The sequence below is a fragment of the Rhinolophus ferrumequinum genome, chromosome 20 (assembly GCF_004115265.2).
Source record: "Rhinolophus ferrumequinum isolate MPI-CBG mRhiFer1 chromosome 20, mRhiFer1_v1.p, whole genome shotgun sequence".
NCBI classification, from domain to species: domain Eukaryota; kingdom Metazoa; phylum Chordata; class Mammalia; order Chiroptera; family Rhinolophidae; genus Rhinolophus; species Rhinolophus ferrumequinum.
In genome coordinates, this window is record NC_046303.1 from 4640996 (window position 1) to 4665467 (window position 24472).

The window sequence follows — 24472 nt, forward strand, 5'->3', positions numbered from 1 at the left end:
TGGCACCCAGAGATGTGACCCAGTTGTGAACAAGACCCCTGAAGAAGCTGCCGGCCCAGGCTGAACCAGGGCTGACAGGCCGTCCGTGTGGGGTTCTTCCACCTCTGTCAACTTCGCAGAAGGCCTGAGCTTCCTGGTCCCCCACAGTGGGCAACTCACTGAGACCCTGTGCCCAGTACAGACTTGGCACCGGGTCACCTGTCTCCTGCTTTTGCCTCCCACCTCCACTCTGGCAGACACATGTCTTTCCGTGGATGGTGGCTGTGGGCAGGAGAGCCTTAGGGACAAGCTGCAGAGCCGCGGGCCACAAATCTCAGCAGAAAGGGTGACATTTTTTATACACAGAAGAGACACTGCTCCTGATCTGAGAGGCCCCCAATGCCCACAAAGGGGTCGGTTATGGTCATGGCAGTGCCCACTTAGGCACCACGGAGCCCCCGTAACCTCTGGATACTGCAGGCAAGCTGGGAAGGGGCCTTCCCAGAATCACCAAGAGCAAGAAAGAAAAATCCTAAAATTTGTATAGAACCACAAAAGACCCCAAATAACCAAAGCCATCTTGTGAAAGCAGAACAAAGAATATCACAGCTCGTGATTTCCATGCTATAATAACAAAAACAGTGTGGTACTGGCATACATACAGACACATTGACCAATGGGATAAAATAGAGAGCCCAGAAATAAACCCCCACGTGTACGGTCAACTAATAGTTGACAAGGGAGCTAAGAACACCCAAGGCAGAAAGGACAGTCTCTTCAACAAACGGTGTTAGGAAAACCGGATCACCACACGCAGAGAAATGAAACAGGACCCCGTCTCACACCACTCACAAAAATCAACTGAAAATGGATCCAAGATTTAAACATAAGACCTGATACCATTAGACTCCTGGAAAAATAAACATAAGGAAGAAGCTCCTCAACACTGGCGGCGTGGCACTGATTTTTTTCAGTATTCTGATAAGAGAGGGACCGTACATTTCAGTTCTCAGGACCCTTCCCCTCCTTATCGGTAGAGAGAGAGGTGAAGGGACTCCAAACCAGCAAGCCTGAGGGACAAGGACAGGGTCAGCCTTTGTCTTCTCTGTTGATGCAAAGAGACTTTCAAAGTAAGTCGTGAATCAGTAAATGAATAAAGGAACCAGTGACCAAGGAACCAGGGACCAGCAACGACCTCCTCCTCCCCAGCCTCTGAAAACCCCGACGTGGTTTATCAGCTGACCTGCAAACCAACCCGAGAAAGACCTGTATGCACAGAAGACAGGGTTGAGCCACAGCTGCAGCAGAAGTGGAACCGAGGAACTACAGCTACCAAGGCAATGCGTCGTGCTGAGAAGAACGAAACGATTTCATCTCCCTGTTGGCCCATACCCGTTTTTCTTCCAGCTGACAACCCTGTAATTAGAGTCAGTCTTCATTTTCCAAGGGGTTCTGTCTTTTCGCAGCAGCAGAGGTGTTCTGCCGAGACTTCTCCTATGTGGGCATTCAGGACTCCTGTTTAATGATAACACAAAACCAAGGCAGGAAGACTGCCCATGGCCCTGTTCTTTGTCCCCACTTACAGCCAAGCCACCTGCTCCTCCTACACTTGTCTCATCAAGGTTAGAAACTCCCCAAGAGTGACAGGGAAGAAAAATGTGTGTATTGGCCCTCTTGGCTACTATCACATATTTCCTGTCCAATCTCCCTACATGCTAGAATATACAGCGTTTCTGCGGTGACATGATTAGATGCCTATGAGGAAAAAATCTCATGTTTTGCGAACTTCAACACTGAAAATAACAGAATATGGGGGGAAAATTGGTTCGGGACATTCCATGTAAAACCTATGGGGCTTCAAAACACAATCAAAAATAATGATTGGTAACCTGGAAAATTAATCTGGCCACCTGGGCAGGAGGCTCAAGAACAGCCAGTGATGAACACAGCAGGTATTAAAAACACGTACAAATGGAGGAGAATGTACCGATGCTTTAGTTGGAGCAAGACTGGCAGGCGCTGAGGGCACAGAAAGAGCCACGCAAGGCTGTGACTGCACCTGTTTGGTGAGGGGACCCAGACCCAGGCAATCAGAGACAGCGCACGCGCGCGTGCACACACACACACACACACACACACTCTCACACTCACACACACACAGCAGCTCAGCAGGGACGTTTTCCTGCTTGAGTTCAAAATTCTATGCCCACGTATTTCTCTTGCTCCTTGGCCCAGGAAGGTCTAAGTAATCCAACACAATGTTGGCCTTGCTCGCATATCTTGTCCCTTTGCCCCATCACGTAGGAGCTAACACACATCACCAGAGATGGCACCCAGTATTTCACAGTGTCCTCAACGTCACGTGCCTGAGCAGGCTGTGTGTCCCTAGGGAGGACAGTGAGCAGAGGCAGGAAAAACCAAGGGTGAAGGCCTCCCGAGATAGGGCGTTCTCCATCCCATAACCCGCCCTATTAACTACAAACGTAACAGTTCCCAGAGAAAGACGTGACCAACAGAAAAGTGCAAACACTTACATATAATATGTTGGGTAGAGTCCTTCAAAATACCAGCAATGTTTTTTAGCCTCCGTGCTCTGCAAAGAGAAGAAAAAAAACTTGGTCAGTGGTATGTTATCTGCACATTGTTGAGACGATCTCACAAAAAGGAACAAAGAAGGATGAGTGGATAGAACTTAAAGTGTGAAAAGCAGGGGACTTGGGAGCAACGATTAATTAGAAGGAGATTCACCCCACTGTGATTTTGTAGTTGTTTTATAAAAGGGGGAAAAAACATAGGAAAACATCTATTTCCCTATTATTTTTCTAGCCTTTCATATCTCTGAATACACTGGTGTGACCAATGTATTTAAAAGGCAAATTAAAGCTAATCCATTGTTTTAAATGCATTCAGATGTCAAAAGAATGTTAGAAACAAACTATGACAAAGATTTCCATTTTCCCCCAATTTTCATTTTTGAAAGACACTTCCCATCGTTTTAACCTTCCTAGATCTTTCTATTTCAGAATATTGTAAAAGCCCTCTTCAAATCACTGATCCCCCGTGGGGACCTGTGTCTGCCAGACCCTAAGCCAGGGATCACTCGTCAGCATGGTGGTGTCCCCTGCCCGCTCCCATTCCCAAGGATGAGAAAGAGGAAGGAGGGGGACAAAGAAAGGCAATGGGAGCCTCCTCTGTGCTTCCCGAGGAAGTCAGACGCTGGACACCCCGAGGGCAGGGCAGAGCTGGTGTGAAGCCATCCCATTGGCTGGACAACTCACACATGTGAGAGCAAGCCACCGGCGCCAGCCACCGTGTGAGGCCGCTAAGCAGAAACACTCTGCCCTGTCTGAACTAGTCTTCTAAAATAATTCCACTCATGCTATCATTGTTCTATAACTGCACAACTCCCTACCTCCATGAGACAGCGCACCGGCCTGAGTGTACATAATGCCTGTGACATAGCATGGTACAAACCACCAGCAGCAGGACAACAGAGAAAGGCAGTGACGACAAAGCTTTCTTTGAGCAAGGCAGGGCTAACTGTCCCGCCCAAGCACTGCCCTTCTTCCCACCGCAGCTCCCTGGGACCTGGCCAGGGCTGCTAGCTCCTCGGCCTTTCTAGCAGGGGTACGGCAATGCCCTCCTGCCCAGAACGGACCCCAAATCTATAGCAGGATGCCCAGGGAGAGGTGAGTGTAAGTGTTCTGTGTTACGCTGGCTAAACTGGATGGGTTAAGAAAAGTGTGAGAAACAGTTTTGTTTTGTTTTTAAGTGCTTTAAAGGCTCTCAGAAGCACATGAAGCAGTATAGAGCGACCCAGGTTTATTTGTGGAAGATGAGTTTAATTTAGACTGTGTTAGCTCCTGTCGGGCTCAAGAAATGAAGTTCAGACAGCTGAAGGAATCGATTTATTTTGGCAAGGAATAGCAACTTCAGATCTCTGTCCCCCAGTAACAATTCATTTCACTAGTCTTCTATGGTAAGCTGATAAACTGGGTCTTTCTTCAAGGTGGCATCTTAGAGGTTTCCTCTTTACTCTCCATGACTGCTAGAGACAGGCACACTCTCTTGAAACTTAACACTGAAGCACCACACAATCAACAATCAGCCTCCTCTAATGCTGCCTTCGAAGCTCAGGGAACACCAGAACTCAACCTGAAACCCCTTCCCCTTCTGCTGCCTTGGCCACTGCTACAGGCATCACAACCAAGGCAGTCGCACAGACCCAGGGCACAGACCCAAGGCGAGGCTGGTGGCGCGGGTGGTGCAGGACGGAAGCCCCGCCCTACCCACAGCTGCCTACCACGGGATTTCCTTTAGTTTACGGTTCCCTAATCTGAATCACCACTCATTTGAGACCCCAGTACCACATCGCCTCACTCTTAAAATAACATGAAGCATGGACTTTTAGGGTTTTTTTCCTTGGTGAATATTTGGAATACCATTTTATAGATTAAAAAGCTGGGGCCCCAAATGGGTGTCTTGCTCAAAGTCACAAGGTTTCTTTATGGTGGGAAAATGAACAACCCTGGGCATTTTCTCCTAGACTAATCAAGATTACTTTGAGGAACCGCCTTTGCCCACCTCCAGCTCCCCTGTATGTCCTGTGACTACAGGATGGCGGAAGAGGACCAGATGAGACATCAGGGACCCACTGCTGCCTCTGCGGTTAGCAGACTCAGGGGAAGGCAGCTCTCTCAGCTTGGACCTCCTCAACACTCAGCTGCCCACGTCGGGGGTGAGTGTGCACATGCACAGGTGTGTGTGTGTGTGTGTGTGTGTGTGTGTGATGAGCTACACCAGAGTAACAAAGGCACTGTACTGTTACTACAGCACCCCGCCCAGACACTCTTATATGTGGCTGTTGGGAAGGAAATTTGGCAATATCTGGAAAACTACTGATGCATTTCTCTTTAATCACCATTCTCGTTCCAAATACGGAATGCCATAAGGCATAAGGTCATTTATCGTGTCATTAATTCTCATAGCAAAATCCCGGGAATGATGACAATGCCCCCGCTTAGCAGACTGGTGAAATAAACGACACTGCATCCACACAGTGCAATACTAAGCGGCCAACGAGAATGAGCTCTCTCAGAACTGGTATGAAAGGATTTCCAAGAGGCAGTGCCACCTGAAAAAGCAATACAGTCACGTGCCACTTAGCGACCAGGGTACGTTCTGAGAAATGGATCGCTGGCGATTTCGTCGTCGTGTGAACATCCCAGAGCGCACATCCACACCCCCGACGGTCTAGCCCCCTACACTCCCAGGCTGTGGTGGAGCCTATTGCTCCGGGGCTACGAGCCTGTACAGCATGTTACTGCACTGAATACCGAAGGCAACTGTAACCCAATGGTAAGAGTTTGGGTATCTACACACAGAAAAGTACAGTGAAAATACAGCAAAAAAGATTAAAAACGGTACAACCGGATAGGGCACTGACCACAAACGGAGCCTGCAGGACTGGAAGTTGCTCTGGGGGAGTCAGTGAGTGAGTGGGGAGTGAGTGTGAAGGCCAGGACGTGACTGTGCACGACTGGAGACTTTGTAAACACTGGGCACTTAGGCTACACTAGATTTATAAAACAACAGAAGATTCCATCAAGCACAAGAGGGAATGACGCAATCAAGAGACGCAGTAAACACGAGATGTGTGAGGCTGCTGCCGGCAAAAGACAGCATGCTTTTTACAGCAAACTTTTTTTTTTTAATAAGTAGAAAGAGTACACTCTAAAATAACAATGAAATGTATAGCATAGTAAATACACAAACTAAAACATTCATTGATTATCTTATCAAAATTATGTACTGTGCATAGCTGTATGTGCTCTACTTCTATACAACCGGCAGGCAGAGGTGTGTTTACACCAATGTCCTCAATGAGTGGGGTGCTGTCCAAGGTGCTGCACGAACAACAGGCCCTCAGTGAGCTCGTAGTGCAATATTCCTTCCACGTGTATAATGGAAGCAATAATAAACATGGCCATCTATTTCTTGAAGAGAGCATAAAGAGAGGCAATGCACAATTTATAAACCATTAACGAAGCAGAATGCGCAGGACTGTGAGAAAAACGTCTACCGTCAGGAGCAATTCAACTGAGGGAATCTAAAATTTAAATCGGAAAGGCGTTGTAAGACGTCTGTACTCAGGGAAGAATCCTGGTGGTCCATTATTCAAGGACTAGGCTATGTATCCATGTAGTTAATGCCTCCTAAATATACTTACCCATATTTAGCCAGGATCTAAAACAAACCCCAAAGTATAACCTCCAACAGTAACCCTCTTATTGACATAAATTATTCTACATCTCACCATACGCGATACAGGAGGACCCAGGATGCTACTGTTTGATAAAAGGCACATCCTTTTTCTACTCCAAGTTACAAAAATAGTTGTATCACAATAACATGTGGTTGACTTTGAGAGAACTGAAGCCATCTGTGACTTTGGGGTACATGGTAGTTAAGAGCAAGGGCCTAAGAGAGTCAAAACATGATAGGTTTTATCTCAATTTTTACCCCTTTTCCTTCTGTTTGAGTGTGTGTGTGTGTGTGTGTGTGTGTGTGTGTGTGTGTGTAGGTGGGTGCTATTTATTCATTTAAAGATCCTATTTAAATGAATAAACAGCAAACTGCAAAACTAACGCTTCACTAATAGAACTCATCCCACCAACACCTGGAAGGTAAAGATCCTTATTTTCCTTATTGTGGTGATAGCATCAGCCACCCTGTCCTGAGGCCACAAGTCCACAATATGTCTCAAAATGGTGGGAAGACACGGGGGGATCAGCCTGATGACTCTTTGTCAAAGGGGAAAGGCACCCTGCTGTGCCTCGGTGCTGCTTTCACATTCATCAAAAGCTGAACTTGACACACACGCCGTGAGCTCCTGGCTGCGCTGCGTTCCAGCCCAACAGCCCAATTAGAGTGGGCATTTACACTGCACACAGACAGACTCTGAACAAAGGGAGCCTCCGGGATCCTGGCAGGTTCGGTGCTCAGGACCACGGACAGAGGCAGCAGGCAGGGCCGGGCCCTGCTGAATCACCGCAAAAACACACGTTAGGACTGACAGGTAATTATCTAAAGGTCTCGGAATTTCAAATAATAGGAATGATCATGCTTTAAATTCCTGTGTTGGAATTTTAATCAATTCCCTACGTGCTAATTAGTTAATCCTTGGGCTTATGGACCTCTGTTTTTCAGGAACGGTTAACTCTAAGGAACCTTGATTATTTTAGAAATAAGAGTATGAGGCTTCTCACAACCATCATTTATCAAAAGGAAAAAAAGCAGAGAAACTCTTAAGAAAAAAGAAATAAAAGATCTTCCAGTATCTTACAGAAGAAACCGCATCAGCAGAGCATATACTGCCAGCAAATAACCATCAGAGATGTAGCGTTGTCTACTAATATCTTGAAGATTCTGGAGACATGCAGGCAACAAGACATAATTAGTTCTGGCTGCATATCCCTGGGAAAATTCTGTGAACTCTCATAACTTACTCTGAATAAAGTCCCTTAGTTTGCTTTATCTGCTTCAGTTTTTAAGAGAGGAATGGTAGGGAAACAGATTCCTTCAAGGTCCTTACTTCGAGGAGGTAAAACTCCTCATCTCCAGGTCAAGAAAATTAGTCAATAATCAAAATTAAAAGGCAAACAATAGAGGCACATTTTGAATAATAAGATATTTAAATGTCTTTAAATAATAAAGAGCTTATATAACTCAGTAAGATAAAAGCCCCAATAGGAAAAAAATAAAATAGATAATTCTTCAAAGAAGAAATACAAAAGGTCAGGAAACCTACTTTGAAAGATAAAATTTATTAGTAATCAAATAAATGTAAATTATAATGACATGGTTTTAGCTATCAAAATCCAAATATCCACTGACGATGACAGCATGAGAGAAAAAACATCGCACAATGTGTGGGAATATACATGTAATATCAAGAGAACAATGTTTCAATACGTATCAAAAAAACGTTAAAATGTACATACCTTAAACAGGGTTATCACACTTACCCCAAGAAAATAATAGTAACAATTGTGAATAGGTGCTATTAAGAAAAACTGGAAATAACCAAAATTTTCAAAATATGGGTTTAACAAAATAATAATATATCCAAAATACATGAGTAGGCAGATGCTATCAGATTGTAAAGAAACATATAGTATGAGAATATTTTGCTAAGAAAAAATAAAGCCAATAAAACAGTGTGTCTAGGAGAGTATATTTCTCATAATAGGAGAGAGAAAATAATATGGAAAGACAGGTACCAAAACACTGACAATAAATTGTCTTTTGGGTGGTATCAGAGATGATTCTTTTCTTCATGGTACATCTTGGTAATCAGTCTCCAAGTTTTCTTTATGGAACTCGTAACACTTTGTTTTAAATTTTCTATTAAATTTTACTTTAAAAAGCAGATCACTTATGGTCCAATAAAGAAATGGAAAGTAAATTTATATTAACCACCTGATACTGTACTGGTATCCAGGTGGTTTTTAGTGGCATCTCCCTAATGACTAATGAGGAGGAACGTCTCTCTTCATTCCTGCTCAATCATAAGGTAAAAATAGGAGCTGCCATTTTTGGAGTGCCTCTTCGTAGGAAATCTCACCTCATGCATGACACCCGGGAGTTAGGCAGAATATATACTTACAAATGAGTAAACCAAGGTCTCAGAGAGGTGAATTAACTTGGCCAAGGCAACACAGGAAGCAAGCAGAAAGCTGGGATTTGAATAAGGTCTGCTAGTTTCTAACGTCTGTGTATTTTCTCTGGTAGAGTGTAGATGCTGTAATTTCCAGTGCCACCATATTCCATAATCTCCACTCTTTGGAACGCCTGTCACATCTCTCACAGGAAGCCAGAATTAGATTATTTTAGGTATTATTTCACTGTCCAGAAGGAATCTAAAATGATGACTGCAACCACATGAAAGAGCCTTCCTTCAGCTTCCTAAAATAGCCTTTTATGAATCATTAGGGGTTACACCGTAGAGCACCCCGCAACTCTCAGCATTATCATTTACTGGCTCTCCAAGAACAGACAAAGGACCAAGGTACTTGGTTAGCAGTTTTGCCAAGAAGACTGTTATCTCTGCTCAGAATGGCTAACGCACCAGGAAAAATCACACCAAAGGAGCCCAAAGCCAGCCAGGGCCAAACCACGAAACCAGCCTCTTTCACACACTCCAGTGAGAGTCCTTAGCTGCTAAAAATACTCAGAGGTGCAACTTCAGGGCACATGGAACACATTTTCCTAATGCCACAAAACATCATTCATTCAAAAACTGATAACTGGGGGGTTTAATTAGACCAAGGAGGTCTCTGCTGACCACTCCCCACGCAGCCATGTGCGTCCTTTGTAATTAAAGTGAGTTCAGGGCTGGGTGTTAACTGCCGCTCCCCTTCCCTTATTCTCCGGAACAGGAAGGCAGGGACATAGCAGCCTCACTCACATTTGGGTCCCTAATGCTACCACTCTGCCTTGTGTGTAGAGGGGGCCTAATACATTTGTTTAAAGAATGACAAGAAATATGCCCCCAAGACGCTCTGAGGGACTTGCTTCACTCACCACTGTCCTGTGGTTACGTGGCTGGGGCTTTGTTATCTCGCCCTCCTGATGCTGTTTGGGGACCTCTCACCCTCCAGACGCCCCCCTTCCCCTTATCTCTTATCCTGAGTATGTGGCCTGGGGTGGAGGAAGGACGACAATGGCAGAACTCAGGTCTGAAAGGAAAACAATTCTTTATTTTAAATGTGGTAGACAGCCCTGGCTTTCCACCCAAAATGACACATTTCTGGAAGAATTATAAGCAAATTTTCTAGAGCTGTCTCTTAGCTCTGTCAGCTATCATTTCTAATAGCTGTCACTGTGTCCTGCTTTTAAAAATCTAGGATGGAAATCGTTTTGTGCTTTTTCATTTTCTTAAGGGAGTGGGGGATGAGAGAGAAGAGATGATGTGGTAGCACCGTTAAAAAAGGAAATGAAAGCAGATGACACAAAATCTCTACAAACACGGTCCTTGGGTTTTCTAGTTCCAATAATCTAAATTCCACTGGAGGACTCGGCTTCATTTCTCATACAACTTTCCAAACCCTCCAGTCTTGGCCAGTGCACGGCCCTGGGACAGTCACCCGTCTGCGTGTGCCAATTCTTAGTCGCCCTGGTAAGCGGCTGCATTTGGGAAGCCGGGGCTGCCGCCAGCCGCACTCCCACTGGAGGCAAAGTCAAGGATGCCCTCAGCCTCCCTCATTCAGTATGTCCCCCAACCGGGTCCCGGCCTTTGCGCTCGCTCTGCCGTTTCTCCCGTTCTGATCTAGTGAACCCACATTTCAGCATCATGGCCCCCTTGCAGGGGTCCTGACCACAACAAAATGCCAGAACACCACACTGCACAAGGCTCTCTCCTGAGCCGGGGAGCTTTTCCAGCTGCCACCTGGCATCTCGACCAGGTGCCCACAGGCACTCACACTAGACACCCAGAACAGAGCACCTGCACCCACTCCAGCACCTCTGGGTCCCCTATTCAGGGACACTCCAGCCCAATGCTTGGCCCAGCTCCTCTTCTTCTCCTTCCTTCCCAGGTGGTCACGGAGCCCTGTCCCCCAGCACGTCACTAGGAGGTAAGTGGAGAGAACACGTACGTGGCTTGCTGGTGGGAGAGGAGGAAGAAGAGGGAGGCGCAGGTGAAGGCCAGTGAAGACAGGGGAGCAGAGCCCCAGGCTGGCCGGCCCTCGGGCCACTCCCACAGCCCAGCAGCCTGCCCACCGGCCCTGCAGCACCTCGGGAGAGCTGGCTGGGGCTGCTGACCCCACACCTGCTTCCTCCCTCCCTCCTTACAAGACTCACAGTGCCCAGGTGGCTCTGCTAAAAACAACCCCAAAGAACCAGGCACAGCACACCTACAACCTGCTTTGAAATCGCCAGTGGTTCACCCATCACTGCAGTTTTCTCTCTCTCATTTTCCTTAAGGTCACAAAATCCTTTCTTCTGAATACAACTTATTCCTCTGCAGGTCTCCATTACACAAACAGGCAAAGGGAGTAGGGCTCAGCGAGGCCTGGCCTGCAAAGGCTTCTCTTGGAACCCTGAAAATGCTTCATTGATACTGAAGCCCAGACTCAGGGAGGGTCCTGCCTCGGTCCGACCAGGGCCCCCATCTGCCAGCCCTTCCTGTTTCTGCCACCTGCTACCCACCTGCCGCTAGACTGTAAGTTCCTAGAAGCGAGTGTAGACCTCCATCTCCACCTGTGGTGTTCTTCGCTGGGGTTCCCATCGCTGGGGCTCAGCGTCGCTGGGATAAAAATGGCCTGAACTTCCATGAAAATCAGATGTCAGTTTTCTCCTTGGGGCTGACTAAATTCTACCCAAACTATTAGCATGTCAGCGTACAAGGATTTTCATTTGCATGTATCATAAACGCTGAGTGAATGGGCAGCCTGCTGAGCCAAGCCGCCTGCTAAGTGGGATACAGACTCTCCCAGGATGTGAGCCGAGAGGGACTGTGCCCCTGTTGGGAAGGGAGCAGCCTCAGCAGGCCAAGCGTGAGGCCACCACGCTGCAGCGGGTGTGAGGCTGTCCGCAAAAGCCGATGCTCTTTCCTGGGTGACGACCGTTCTCTCACAGCCCTCCCACCCACCTGCACTGCAGAAGCCCAGGCTCCAACCTCGGTCACCCCCAGTGTCTGGCCGAGGGCAGGTGTTGAGGAAATGCTTTTGCAGAAATGTTCACATACCTTCTTCCTCGTCCGCCTACTCTAAAGTTTTTACTGGATTTGACTAAACGCACTGCAGTTTGGAGACGGGCCCTGCTTTGCTTTCCAATTAGATCCAGGCAAGATTTGACACCTGAGGACAGAGAACTCAGAAGTACACATGCTGTGGGAGGGGCTGAGAGAAACAAGGATTGACAAAATGTCACATGTCTTCCCCAAAATTTTTATGGGGGGGGGGAAGAGGGAGAGAATGGGAAAGCATGTGACATGTGGCAAGACTTACAGGTAAAAGTGATATAAAAACAACACACTGTCCGTCGAGGAACACTGATTGGCCTGGGCACGGGGGGAGAGTGGTGACAGGCAGCTGTTCTGACCACTGTTCAGGCAGGTGTCACGTCAGCCACAGGGAAAAGGCACCCTTTCCCCACTTGGGTTCACGCAGGCACCCAGTTTCATTCTCAGTAGGACAGAAATACCCCTAACTGCCCAGAATTGTAATAGGAAGTGAACCAAATGGAGTTCAGACAGTGTGAAATCCCCCAATTCTCCCAGCAGCACTGGGGGAAGGAGGCAGGTGGGGCCTGCCCGCCAGCAAAAATGGATTTCTAGTTAGATCTGAGAAGTTTGGAGGGTTTACTAGAAATGTTAAGTAGTCAGAAGCTTTTGGAGGGAAAGGACTGGCCATTTCCTGACAGTAGCCTGAATGTTGATAGGGAATCAAGGCTCTTCTAGCCTGACCTGTTAGCCTCCCTGACTGGGGAGGGCTGTAAGAACCCCCATTCTGGACCGAGCTGGACCTACGTGGGAAGGCCGCTCCCATGAACTTGTGCTCTTGGCCTCCGCCTGCCCCCGCTAACTGGCCCTGACACTCTGTTGGCAGCTCCCACTGGCTTCTGCTGCCTTCCTTAGGCCACACCCACGTTTGTATCCTGAGCGACCAGAGGGCTCAGCAATGTCAGCAAAGATGTTGCCAAGCATCTCATTCAAAGTCCCTCTCAGGTAAGTCTGCCAGGTGGTTAGCTCACACATTACACCCGGGGGTGATTTTACTCACAGAGAGTCTACTGGAACTAACCCCAGCAGGTCACAGCTACCAGGCCATCGGCTTTTGAGCAAGTGGAGGCTTGTAAGTCAGACAAAGTCCCTTCACGCTCCAGTTTTCGGGAAGATAACGTACCACCCCCCAGTGACACTCTTCTTTCTGAAGCCCACACTTTGAGCCCGGCGGCAGCAAGGTCAACCATCAGCCAACCAATGGCCAGAACCCATGAGAATATCCTGTGTGCAGTTCGGCGTCGGGCTGGGAGTCAGGAAAGACGCAGCAAAGCCCCAGCGACCTCCCTTTGACTAGGTCACACGAATACAACCAACTACAGAATGACCCTAAATAAAACGCTGAGGCTCGATTTCACTGCCTGGCTCTGCTGATGTCCTCGTCCGTCTGTTAAAAGGAGGTAACAACATCTTCCTCACTAAGGGTACCATGATGATTCAATGCACTAATGTGTGTAAAAGTACAAAAAATGGGACTGCCCCCCCCAAGGCCATTAAGAAACACCACCTCCTCCCACTCCAACTACTCCCAACCATTTAAATGAAAACCCAGCTCTCAAAGCACCCGAAAGTTCATTCTCCCCAAACGCACTTAGTGCGTGAGTGCCAACTAATGTGGGCTCCACCTGGCACTGGGCAGAGGCCTGGGTGAACCAGGGCCCTCATCTGCCCACACTGCCATTTCCCCCCCGCCCCCCTTCATCTCTCTCCTTAGCGCCTCTCCACCAGCCAGTGAGAAGGCCGCAAGCGCCCTACTGGGCAAACTACAGCTCCGAGTGGGGAGGCTCACACAGCCAGACCCAAAGGTCCGGCTCCAGCCTGGCTCAGTCCCACCAAACTGCCTCTCACCCTCACCGCTGCTCCCAGAACTAACTGGGCTGCAAAACACCTCTCTTCACCAGCTGACATGGTGGAGAACGTGTATTACTAATCCACGCTAGAGAGTATGTCTCCTGGCCCATCTCACTGTGTTTCTGGAACACAGAATAGTGCCAAGTCTATTACCACCAACCAGAACGGGTAGGTGGTATGCACAAATGCCATCCCTTACGCAAGCAAGCTGCACTGTGGACAGTTAGCTATGGGTTTCCCACTTGGGACTGCCGTCTCTAACCAAGCTATTCCCTCTGTCTGTCTCCAAGCCCAATCAAAGATTTAACCACTGTCCTTCCAGCCTCCAAAGTAATACAAAGATGCAAAGAATAAATTCAGTACCCTGAAAGGAGCAATATGTTTGGGACCTTTTCTAACTTAATTCTCAAGGATCATCTCAAAATCAGAACGCGAGCCTTTCCTACCGAGCTGCACCAGCCACTCACAAGGAATCATGTACACTCGAAAGCGTCATGATTCCACAGCCCAGCTGAGAATCACAGTCAATTGTGACCTCTCACGGTTTCATGACAAACGTAACAAACAATCCAACAGTGTGCAAACTTGCGAAAGAGTGTAAGACAGACACTTGCCCAGGAGTTTCGCACACCATTGTGTAACAGCAAAAAGCTAGAAACTAACTAAATGTCCATCAAAAGGGAGCTGATTAATGAATCATGATCATTCCTACAGAAGAACACTCTGTAATTCTCAGGGGAATGCAGTGGGTTTGTGGAAAGATCTCCAAGAAGTATCTCTTACCAAAAAAAAAAAAAAGAAGAAGATGCAGAACATTGTGTATAACATGATCCCATCTGTGTACTTTTAACGAAGTATCCGAGTATATAATTTTTTTTAAAAAATTCATTGCGCTGCAAAAGAAACTTAACAGTAGTTCCCTTTACAGCGAAGGTCTACGGTTAGGAGGTAAAGGGGAGGGGAGAGGCCTTCACATTCTGTTTTATAACTTTTTAAGGCACATACATGCATTTATTTTCTTTAAAAAATTAAAACCATCAAATCAATTATCTACGAAACTAGGTAGCAAGGTCAAGATAGATGAAATCCTCAGAAATTTAAGAATGCCATTCCATTTGGTATTCACCCCCTTACAACAAAGCTTCACACACACTGAATTCAGTTTCTCCCTACTCCTCTCTCTCCCTGCCTGTCCTTAAAGCAAAACTAATGAGCTGTGAAATGGCCAAATGTGAAGCCAAAAAGAAGAGAAACAAAGGCCCTGAATAATTCATACCGGGATAATCAGCTTTTCCAAGAGCCACAGCCTACACAGACCCGGCAATGGATGGAGTTCATGTTCTTTCCTAACAGAATGTGAGGTCTTGAAGGAGGACAGGTTCCCAGGTATTCTCCCTTCCAGCCATGGTCCTAGGACAACAATGGCCATAGATGGGCTCAAGAAATGGTTGCTGAACCTACTACACAGACAACTATACAGAACAACAAGGTGTCAACTAAAGAACGCTGTCACTGATTCAACACCAACAGGAGTTCCCAATTTGAGGTGTGGCAAGGGGAGAGACTTTTTTTGAGTGAAAACAGCTCAATTGTGAAACAGCTAGGCTGGTGGACCTGCATGGCTATGAGACAGCTGGGCTGTGAGGCAGCCTGGGCAGAGAAGCCCCAGGATTACAGCTCAGCTTAAGTGTTGCAGCTCATCCGGTGGTTCACCCCCAGCCCATACTGCAGCTCCAAAAAGGGAAATGCAGTCTCCCTTGGCAACTGAAAGTGTGCGCAGTGAAAGCAGTGGTGAAGCTGGCTTATATAGAGAAGAGGGCCTGCCCCTATTCCGATTGGTCCATTTCTAAGCAAGTCCTCAGTTTGATTGGTCCAAATAGTACCATCCTGACTGGTTGGAATGGAGGTGCTCTGATTGGTTGGTGAATATGCAAATGAGGCTATAGTGGCACAGCTCCAATTGGACGGGAAAAGTCTCAGTCCTATTGGTTGAATTTCAATCCTAGGAGCTCACTTAAAAGGGTGGACTCAGCTGGCAGGAGCACAGTGCAGGAGGCTTGGCAACCCACTCTATGGCCCTTCCCTGAAATGCAGCATGTGTGAGGGACCTCTGCAAACAATGGCCACTAGACTCTGGTTATAAATTTGAGTCCAATTAACCATGAGTAGTCCTTTTCAGTAGGTATAGTCTTCCCAGGGTCAACATGGGGCAAAGCATACTTTATATATACCATATTTTGCCGTGTATAATGCATACATTTTGCCCAAATTTGTGAGGGAAAAATAAGGATACACATTATACGTGGGTAGTACTGATTCTGTATCTACATAAATGTTTTTAATTCTTTTATTTATGTGTATGAATTAAAAGTGTAACTCTAGAAATCAATAACAATATCCATATGCAAAATAATACGCTGGAATACAATAACCCGTTTTGATGAACTCATGAGGAACTTGCAATGACAAAGAGTTCTTGGCCTTTTATGATGTGTAAATATCGTAAATTTGTTACTGGTACATAAAATTTCTTGTACCTTGTATCTATTCTTGTGTTTTGCAATTATTTGTTACATAAAATTTCTTGTATCATAATATGTTAAAAAATAAATGCTAAAATTCCTTTATAATACATAAAACAAGGACCTAAATGTAAACAAATAAAAATTTGAATTAAAAAATTAAAACGAAAGATTTTTTTCCCCTGAAAGTTTGGGTCAAAAATGTGGCTGCACATTATACATGGCAAAATACTGTGTGCATGTGTGTGTGTGTGTGTGTGTGTGTATAATTGGACACACACACGCACAGCACCGCCCACCATGTAATGGAATAGCTACTGAAAAGATCACTAATGAATTAATGCAGGTACATCCCAACTTAGAAAAGGATCATATTTCAAAAGACTATATCTAAATTGATGATTTAGAATTTAGGATGCTTTTTCTCACTGAATTAAGTGAGAAACTAAATTAACCCTGAATTCAATATGGTATCTGGGATTGGATCCTAGAACAGAAAAAGACATTAGTAGAAAAACTGGTGAAATTCAAATAAAGCCTAAAGTATAATTAACATAATTATATCAATGTAGATTTCTTTTTTAACAAATGTAGCCTGGCGATATACAATGTTAAGTTAGTGTAGATTGGGTAAGAGGTACACAGGGACTCTATATATTAGCTTTGAAACTTTTCTAGAAATCTAAAATTATTCCAAAATTAAAGCTTGACTTAAAAATATATGAACATACTATACAAAAACAAAACAACGATAAAAACCTAAATTAAGGCCCCCGGATTTGAAATACAGAAGACAGAAGTGGGAGTGATGGAGAAGGTGGCAGAGGGCCTCCAGGCCAAGTTGGAAGGGCTGTGGTGTTTATCTGGGGATGTCAGCAGCCACAGGTCAGCTGGAAGGATGCAGGTGTAGCTCCAGGAAGTAGTGGCTGCTTGGATGTTATTCCAATGCTCTCACCAAAGGCTTACTAACATCCAGTCAAACCCTGTTCCATCTCTCAGACTGGGGAGAAAGACAAAAGACTCCAAGGATTTCACAGGTAACAGAATCCCAGCAAGGCCAAGGAAGCATCCCTTATCCAAGGTGGGTGACTTCTGAGGAGCAGCAGCCAGGTGACCTCTGTGGCTCTTTTAACTATGATGCCACATAAACACTGAAGCTAGGCAGGACATTTTGGCTAATTTTGTAGTGAAGTCCTATTCTCTGACATTTAAGTATAGGGGTCTATAATTTAAACTTACGTCTCTTTATACCAATAAATCCTGCCAGCGTCTTGGGAGTTACAGAATCATGTAAATTCCAGAAACAGCGGAAAAATACCTTTAGAGAGACCTCTGAACGCACAGAAATGAGTGCACCACTCATTCGAGCCCTTACTAGAAACTGAGTTGAGAATGATCATCCCCAACCAGCCACCCGGGACGTGTTTTGTTTGATCCACAATAGCTTTTTTTGTTGGTGGTGATATTTTCTCTTTTTGGGTCCAAAATAGCTTTAAGATAAGGAAATGTTACAGAAAAATCTAGATGTCCAGATTTTTTGTGGAAAAAAAAAATCTGCCAACCAAAATTAATTTTAGACTTTGAGTAAGAATAAAAAGCATTTATTTGAGCAAAAGAAGGCGACAGATTCAGACACTAGCAACCCACTGCACTCTGGGGAAAACAAAGAAAGGCAGGGTTCAGAAAGGCAAACCCCACAAAGTATAATTATCTCATGCAAATGCAGGATTCTGGCTAGGTTCACGGGTATTGGTTAGTTTCAATATGCAAATGAGGGGACAAAAAACGTGTAGCAGTTGTTTTTCCAGGATGTTTAAGACTTGGCCTTGACTGAGTTTAGCAACAGGTTAGCAACTTATGAGCAGCTCTAAGTGGTGAATTAGGAGTGCCACATTTTTTTGTTTTTTTTTTTGTGTATGTCTCTACTTTGTAATTATTCCACAATTAGAATGCATTCCTTTTGTGTCGAAATAAATAAAGCTAACGTTTGAACCACGACGTTTGAAAGTCAGAGATTACATTGGCTTGAGGGATCAGAATAGGCTTCCTGGCGAAGGCTGTGTTTGAAATGAGAACGGAAGGTTGGGGAGGGGGCATTCCAGAGGACAGACAGCATGACGAAATGCAAAGGGGCACACGCACATCCTCGTAGGGAATCTGCCGGTCAGGTCAGCCAATCACCGACCTGGCTGAAACAGCCCCAAATGTGTTCAGTACCACGTCGGATTCTGAGCACTCCCCAAGCCTATCCCAAAGGGCGATTATGCCATCCAAGCGAATGTCTAAATGCACAGAGGGAGGAAGGTCCGAGTCCTTTCTCTTAGGAAAACATTGAGTGGTGGTGGGGGGGGGGGTGGTCAACTAGACAGAGGGAGGGGCCCTGGCTTTCCTTTTCACGCAACAGGAGGGCAAACAGAGACCCCACTGAAGGACAAAATGAAAGCTGAAGCAGGAGAACCAATACAAAACGAGTGTTGAGCTGACAAAGGGTGGAGAGGTGGGCAGGCAGCTCTGGGAGCCAGGTTAGGGACCCGTGAAATGGCAGGAAAGGAAGCAGTGGGACCGTGACAGTGGGGTCTGTGCCTTCTGCTAGTTTTAGCTTGCATCCCATGGGTGAGGCCGTCCATTAAAGGACAAGAAAGGCGGACAAGGCAAGCACCTTCTCGATTTAAAAACGGCAACGAGAGAAGGGATACAAAAGCTCTGCACAAAATGCCTGTCCGCCCAAGAGCTAAATGGCCTTAAAAGGCTGTTCTCTTCACACTGTCTCTCGAAATGGGGTGGCAAGTATCTCCCATCTTAAATTAAATGGCTGTCCTTACCAGAAAGCGAATGACACATATTAAGAACAGCAGCCACCGTTTATAGACATTTATCATTTGACAGACTCCATATTCACACAGGAGCTCCAAGCTCACGTATCTTCCGCAAGTCAAGCGTGATTTCCCCAGTGCTATCAACACGTCCAGGAAAGCTAAGTGACATGACCAAAAGGAAAGTGCTGGAATCAGGTCTGTCTGGCTCCAAAGTTGCCCTTTTCCTACCACATTGCATCACCTTGAAACATTCAGTGACGCCCAGGTGGTGACGCCCCCCGCCCCCCCTCCCTCCTAAGGCAGCGTCTGACCCACCAGGTCACTGCCCTAAGGTCTTCTTCACTCACGGGAAAAAGTGGAAAGGTGGCTGGTAGAGCCCTGCTACCCCGAGAGACTTCCCAGAGCCTGACTCATTCGACTGTCCTAACCCCAGAAAGGTGACAGAACACTACGGTGACGAGACACAGGATTCCCTCGACTGCACCAGTGAAGCCAAGTTAAATATGATGCCCGCTGCTGACTGCGAATTGCTGATGAATGTTCACACGCTCTCGGCAAGGCCGGCAGCCTTTTGTCTACGTTTCAGTGTTGCTGCCGCAGTAAACATGACAAAGCTTAACCGCATAATTACACCTGTCAATCTTCCCCAAATAACTCAGACTGGGAAAAATTCAGGGAGTTCACAGTCTAGGCCTAGGAGATAATGATGTCTCATAACCTCACTCACAATGTCTGACTGTGTCACACGACCAGGAGGCTTTGTTAGAAAGCAATTACATCTTGTACGCTGATGAGTTGTAAATTTGGGATTCGAGAATTTTTTTTTTCCAGAAAGGAGGGGTTTGGGGACAGTTCCTTATGCAGTCCCTAGCAATTAGTCCCATGCCCAGCAGAATGCAATGGGGATGTATTTTCATTTCCACTTTTGCAGCAGTTGGGAGGAGTCAGGACTGGCTAGTGGAATTCTCACCGGTAAAATCTTTGTGAGGGGCCTGCTTCCAAAGTGAGGGATATAACACTAGCCTGGGAGCCACAGAGCGCTTACCATAAATATACACCCACACGGTTTGGCTGTGAACTCCAATTTATCTACAGCAAAACAAATAGCATTCAGGTCATAGATCTAGGTCTAACAGCTTTGGTTTGGGTTTACATAGTTCCTTTAAAGAAACCAATGAGACAAACTGGGGGGTCAAAAGTAGATACTTCCCTCATCCCTATCAGGAGCCCCCAGCCCGTCCCATCCCAGCAACCCACCGCCCCTCACACCAAGGCTATGTCATACATCATCAGAGTAAAAGGGACCCCGAACCCGTTTGACTGCAGTGGTATCACTCTGCTCCCTTCTCCTTCACCACACACACACACACTCACACACACACACACACACACACACACTCTCTCTCTTCACTCACACTCTTCCTAGGCCTAGCAGCCAGACATCATTTCCTTCCAGACCCTGGAACCTAGAGCGGGGCTGTTCCTGACTCCATCCAGTTCAGCATCACAGGTTGCACGCTGCACAACTCAGGGTACGTCATCTGGAACGACTACACTGTGACAGGCACATCCTGGAGGGATGCGTGTTGGCAACCCTGGCCACTACATACTCTGTTCAGAAGTCACAGTCTGGCTGTCTTTCCCTCGCACCCACTGTGATTTCCAAAACACAAAAGCTTATCCAGAACTGTGATCACTGGTCAAAAAGAAGGGCAGAGACCTGCTTGTGCAAAGCCTCCTCCTCGCCCACTTACTGCTGACAAGACGCTCTCAGACGTGTACAGTGATCACTTCTCACACTTAAAACATCTCGTGTCTGGCACCTGGTTAGGGAAAGGGCGTGGTGTCAGAAAGGCTGGGATGGGACAGCTCCACCACGTTCCCCCTAAGGAACTAACAGGGCACGGATGAGTGCTGCGACTACGCTAAGGGTGGTTGGAATTTTAGGCCCATTGATGTATTTCTAGTAGGGAAGTGACAGGTTGCATTAGGGTTTCAAAATGTCACACAGGCAGATGGAGGAAGGTTGTATATCGGCAGGAGGACTGAAGCAGGTATAGAGAAAATGGAGGCCTGGGAGAGGAGCGTTCTAGACACTTAAAGGAGGGAGAATCTATAGGACTTGGGGACTACAGAGGATGCAGACGGAGTGGGGCTGGAGGGGCCCCCGGTTACTGCAGTAGTGTCCTGGGTGGGTGGGGGGCCACTGACTGAGACAGAACCCAATGGGGGTTGTTTGGTGAAAGGGTGAGCTCTGCTACAGATACAGGATCTGAGAGACCTCTATGCGACCCTGGCGGACATTTCTATTAGACAACTAGATCAATAAGGGCTGGAGCTCAGCAGGGAATTCTTGGGCTAGAAATGGAGACATTAGCATAAATACTGCCAGTGAAGATTTAGATGTGCATGAGATTCCCCAGGATCTTTCAGAAAATGAGGAGAGGAGGAAGTCCTCAAGCAGGCTTAGGACACGTCAACAGCTAAGGTGCAAAGAAGGGGCCTGAGAAGGCGATGGCGAGGGGCGGAGAAGGCAGGGCCACTGAGCAGGGGACGCTCTGCTGTGTGCTGGGCAGGAGGAAAGCCGGCCAAAGGTGACCTTCCAAACGAAGTGCTATTTCCAAGTTAAACCATTCATTCAAACGTGCTTTGAAGCCAAATGACAAATCCAGCTGAAATGTAAGTTACACAGAGAAACATACTTTTAAAAATTATCGATTTGTCTGCAGAGTTTGGAGAAGCAGTAGAAAGAAAGAAAAGGAAAGTAGCAATACGTGGGAACTGGGAATGGAAGGCAGGGAGGGGATGGAGGGCGCAGGGGCTGTGTGTTCACATCCAGCTGCGGAAATGCCCCCAAAGCCTACCGGTTGGTACCGCAGCTCCCCCCCTTCTCCCAGCTCAAACACCTGCCCCCGAGGGATAAAACTGCATAAAAGTTAAGATGTTGACTTATGACAATCCCTAATCTTTAGTGCCTCAGTTTCCCCACATATAAACACTAGAAAGAATAACTCTTACCACTTTTTACTGCACTCGGGACCTTTGATAAATAACTTTTCAGCTTCAGTTTGCACACCTGTACAGTGGAGTGACAATACCTACAGTTACTGTGAGGAACACAAGTATGGTATTGTCAACCGATGCCTGCTGGTGCCAATTCAATGCCAAAAGGAATCCCCAATTTGGGGTGTGTAGAAGAAGGAAACTTTATTCAGTGCAAACAGCTCAGCGGTGGTACATACAGCACGGCAGTGGTATGTACAGTAGTGTTACAGCTCAGTACTGTTACAGCTCAATTATGAAGCAGCACAGCTGTGAGGAGACCCTGGTGGGGTGGTCCTTGGGTGAGGCCTCTCTCCAGCTAGAAAAGCTCTGCTCTGCACCAGTCTCTCCACCTTGCTATGCCCCGCCTGCTCTTCTCCATTCTGGTCTGGCAAGACACGTTCAGTGTTTTGTTTCCGGGGAAACAGTCTTCAGTGGAAAGGGAAAATGTGCTCCTAGAGACAGAGGGGAGCTGACTGATATACAGAGAAGTCCCCACCCCTGGTCCCTGATTGGCCCATCCTCATGCAAATGAGGACTACAAATCCTCACAGTTTGATTGGTTCAAAAGGCACTGTCCTGATTGGTCGGAATGGAGCTGCTCTGATTAATTACTCAGTGAAGATGCTGATGGAGACAGAGCTGCACATCTCCGATTAGATGGGGAAAGTCTCAGTCCTATTGGTTGAAACACAATTCCAGGAACTCCTTTATAAGGGCTGGCTCAGCCAGCAGGTGCACAGTGCAGGCAGGCAGGGTGTGAGGCGCTCTGTGAGAGGCCCTTGTGTAGAAACGGCTGCTAGGCTCTGCTTTCACATTTGAGCCCAGTGAGCCATCAGAGCCCTTCTTCCTCAGGGTCCACAGTGTACATCTAGAACAGCACCCAGCACATTTTAGGTGCCAAATAATATCCAGTTCTTAGTGGTGCCATTTGGGGTTAGTATATTGTTCTAGATGGCACTTTTCCTAAGTTTCAAAGTATCGAAAGCTCTGCAGGTATGAGCTCCTCCTCATTTCCCTGCCCCACACCTCATTATCACGGTAGTAATGGCCAATTATTTTCACACGAGCAGCACGCCTTTGGCTGAGAACATCATACTTTGTAAGTTTGAAAAAAATGTTTCCACTCACATAATTCCTACTTACAAAGGCCTTCCAGGGACTATAACTCTATGGATATAAATGCTGCTTGCAATGAAATTCTTGCAATGAGCTCTACAAATACAACAGTGTGAGGACACAGCCAGAAAATGTTGGCTATGAGCCAGGAGGAGGCCCCCACCGGACCGTGCTGGTACCTTGATCTTGGACTTCCCAACCTCAGGATTGTGAGAAACAGAATTCCTGTTGTTTATAAGCTACTCAGTAGGTGGTATTCTGTTACAGCATTCCAAACCAACTAAGACACCATCCAAACATGAAACTTAACCCATCCAGCCCTCCCCTGTGCTTCAAGCCCATGGTTGATCAATTTCGAAACTGATTTATAAGATACTTCCTCTTTGTTCTGGTTGTGGGTCGTTGTTCTCTTGTCAAGAGCTTTGAAGCATGCAGCTGCACTTCCTGAAATTATCTCTCTCGATATATTCATTACCTCCTTGTCTTCACTGAGCACTTGACTCCTTAACCACAATGAGAGAAGGTCACCGTTTCCTACTCACCAAACAACATGGCCTTGCCTAAGCCTCCTGCTGGATGGCTGCAAAAACTCCCAAACGTAGATGTCTTGCTCCTTGCATTCTAGGCTCTCATTTTGTTGGATCTCTCCTCACCAACGGCAAATGATCAAACACGCCAAAACACTTCATACAGAAAGCTGAATTCTGACTTGTAAAAATTAAGGACATCAGTATTCTCCAAAACAAAATCTCCTTCACCTCTCTCAACCCAGGTATAAGTCTCCATCTTTGACTCGACTCTATTCAACATTTTTATGAATCAGTTGGATTAAAGTCGACCACGGCATGATAATCAAATCTGTGTATGACAGAAAACCATAAAGGATACCAGATTTAAAAAAAAAAAAATAGTTTTCAGACAGATGTTTACAGGCTTAAGAAGATGCAGGAAGTAATGTGAAATATAATTAGAATCAATATACAGTCCTCAACGTAGATTTTAAAAATTATAATAAACCACTCTACAGCTGCTGTGAGGTTTGGTGGGTCACCAGCAGCACGTGTTTAAAACAATGTCAGGGTCACTGCAGGTTCAGTGTGAGTCTGCTGGACCATCTTATCTGCATAATGGAGAGGTCCACACAAGGGCTGTGACAGTGGCAGTGAGACCACACCTAGAGAACAGAGGGTCCCTTCAAATAAGTCCCAGTGGGAAAGAGATGGGAGGCAAAGGCTTCATGACAAAATGCACGCACCACTGAACTCACTTCTTCTACAAGAGTGCACCGACACCCTAGCCCTCGCCCACTTAACACTAGCAACCCCGTAACCAGTCTCTGCTGACAGGATCACAGGAGA

The 24472-nt window shown here is 46.4% G+C and overlaps 1 protein-coding gene across 1 annotated transcript in view; it reads right to left on the reverse strand.

Annotated features, from left to right (window-relative positions):
• The window catches only part of VOPP1 (VOPP1 WW domain binding protein), a 51190-nt gene that overhangs the window by 21257 nt on the left and 5461 nt on the right, over positions 1-24472 (reverse strand). The window contains exon 2 of the mRNA XM_033088797.1: positions 2514-2572. Coding sequence (XP_032944688.1) covers positions 2514-2572 — 59 coding nt within the window. The remainder of the gene's footprint in view (positions 1-2513; positions 2573-24472) is intronic.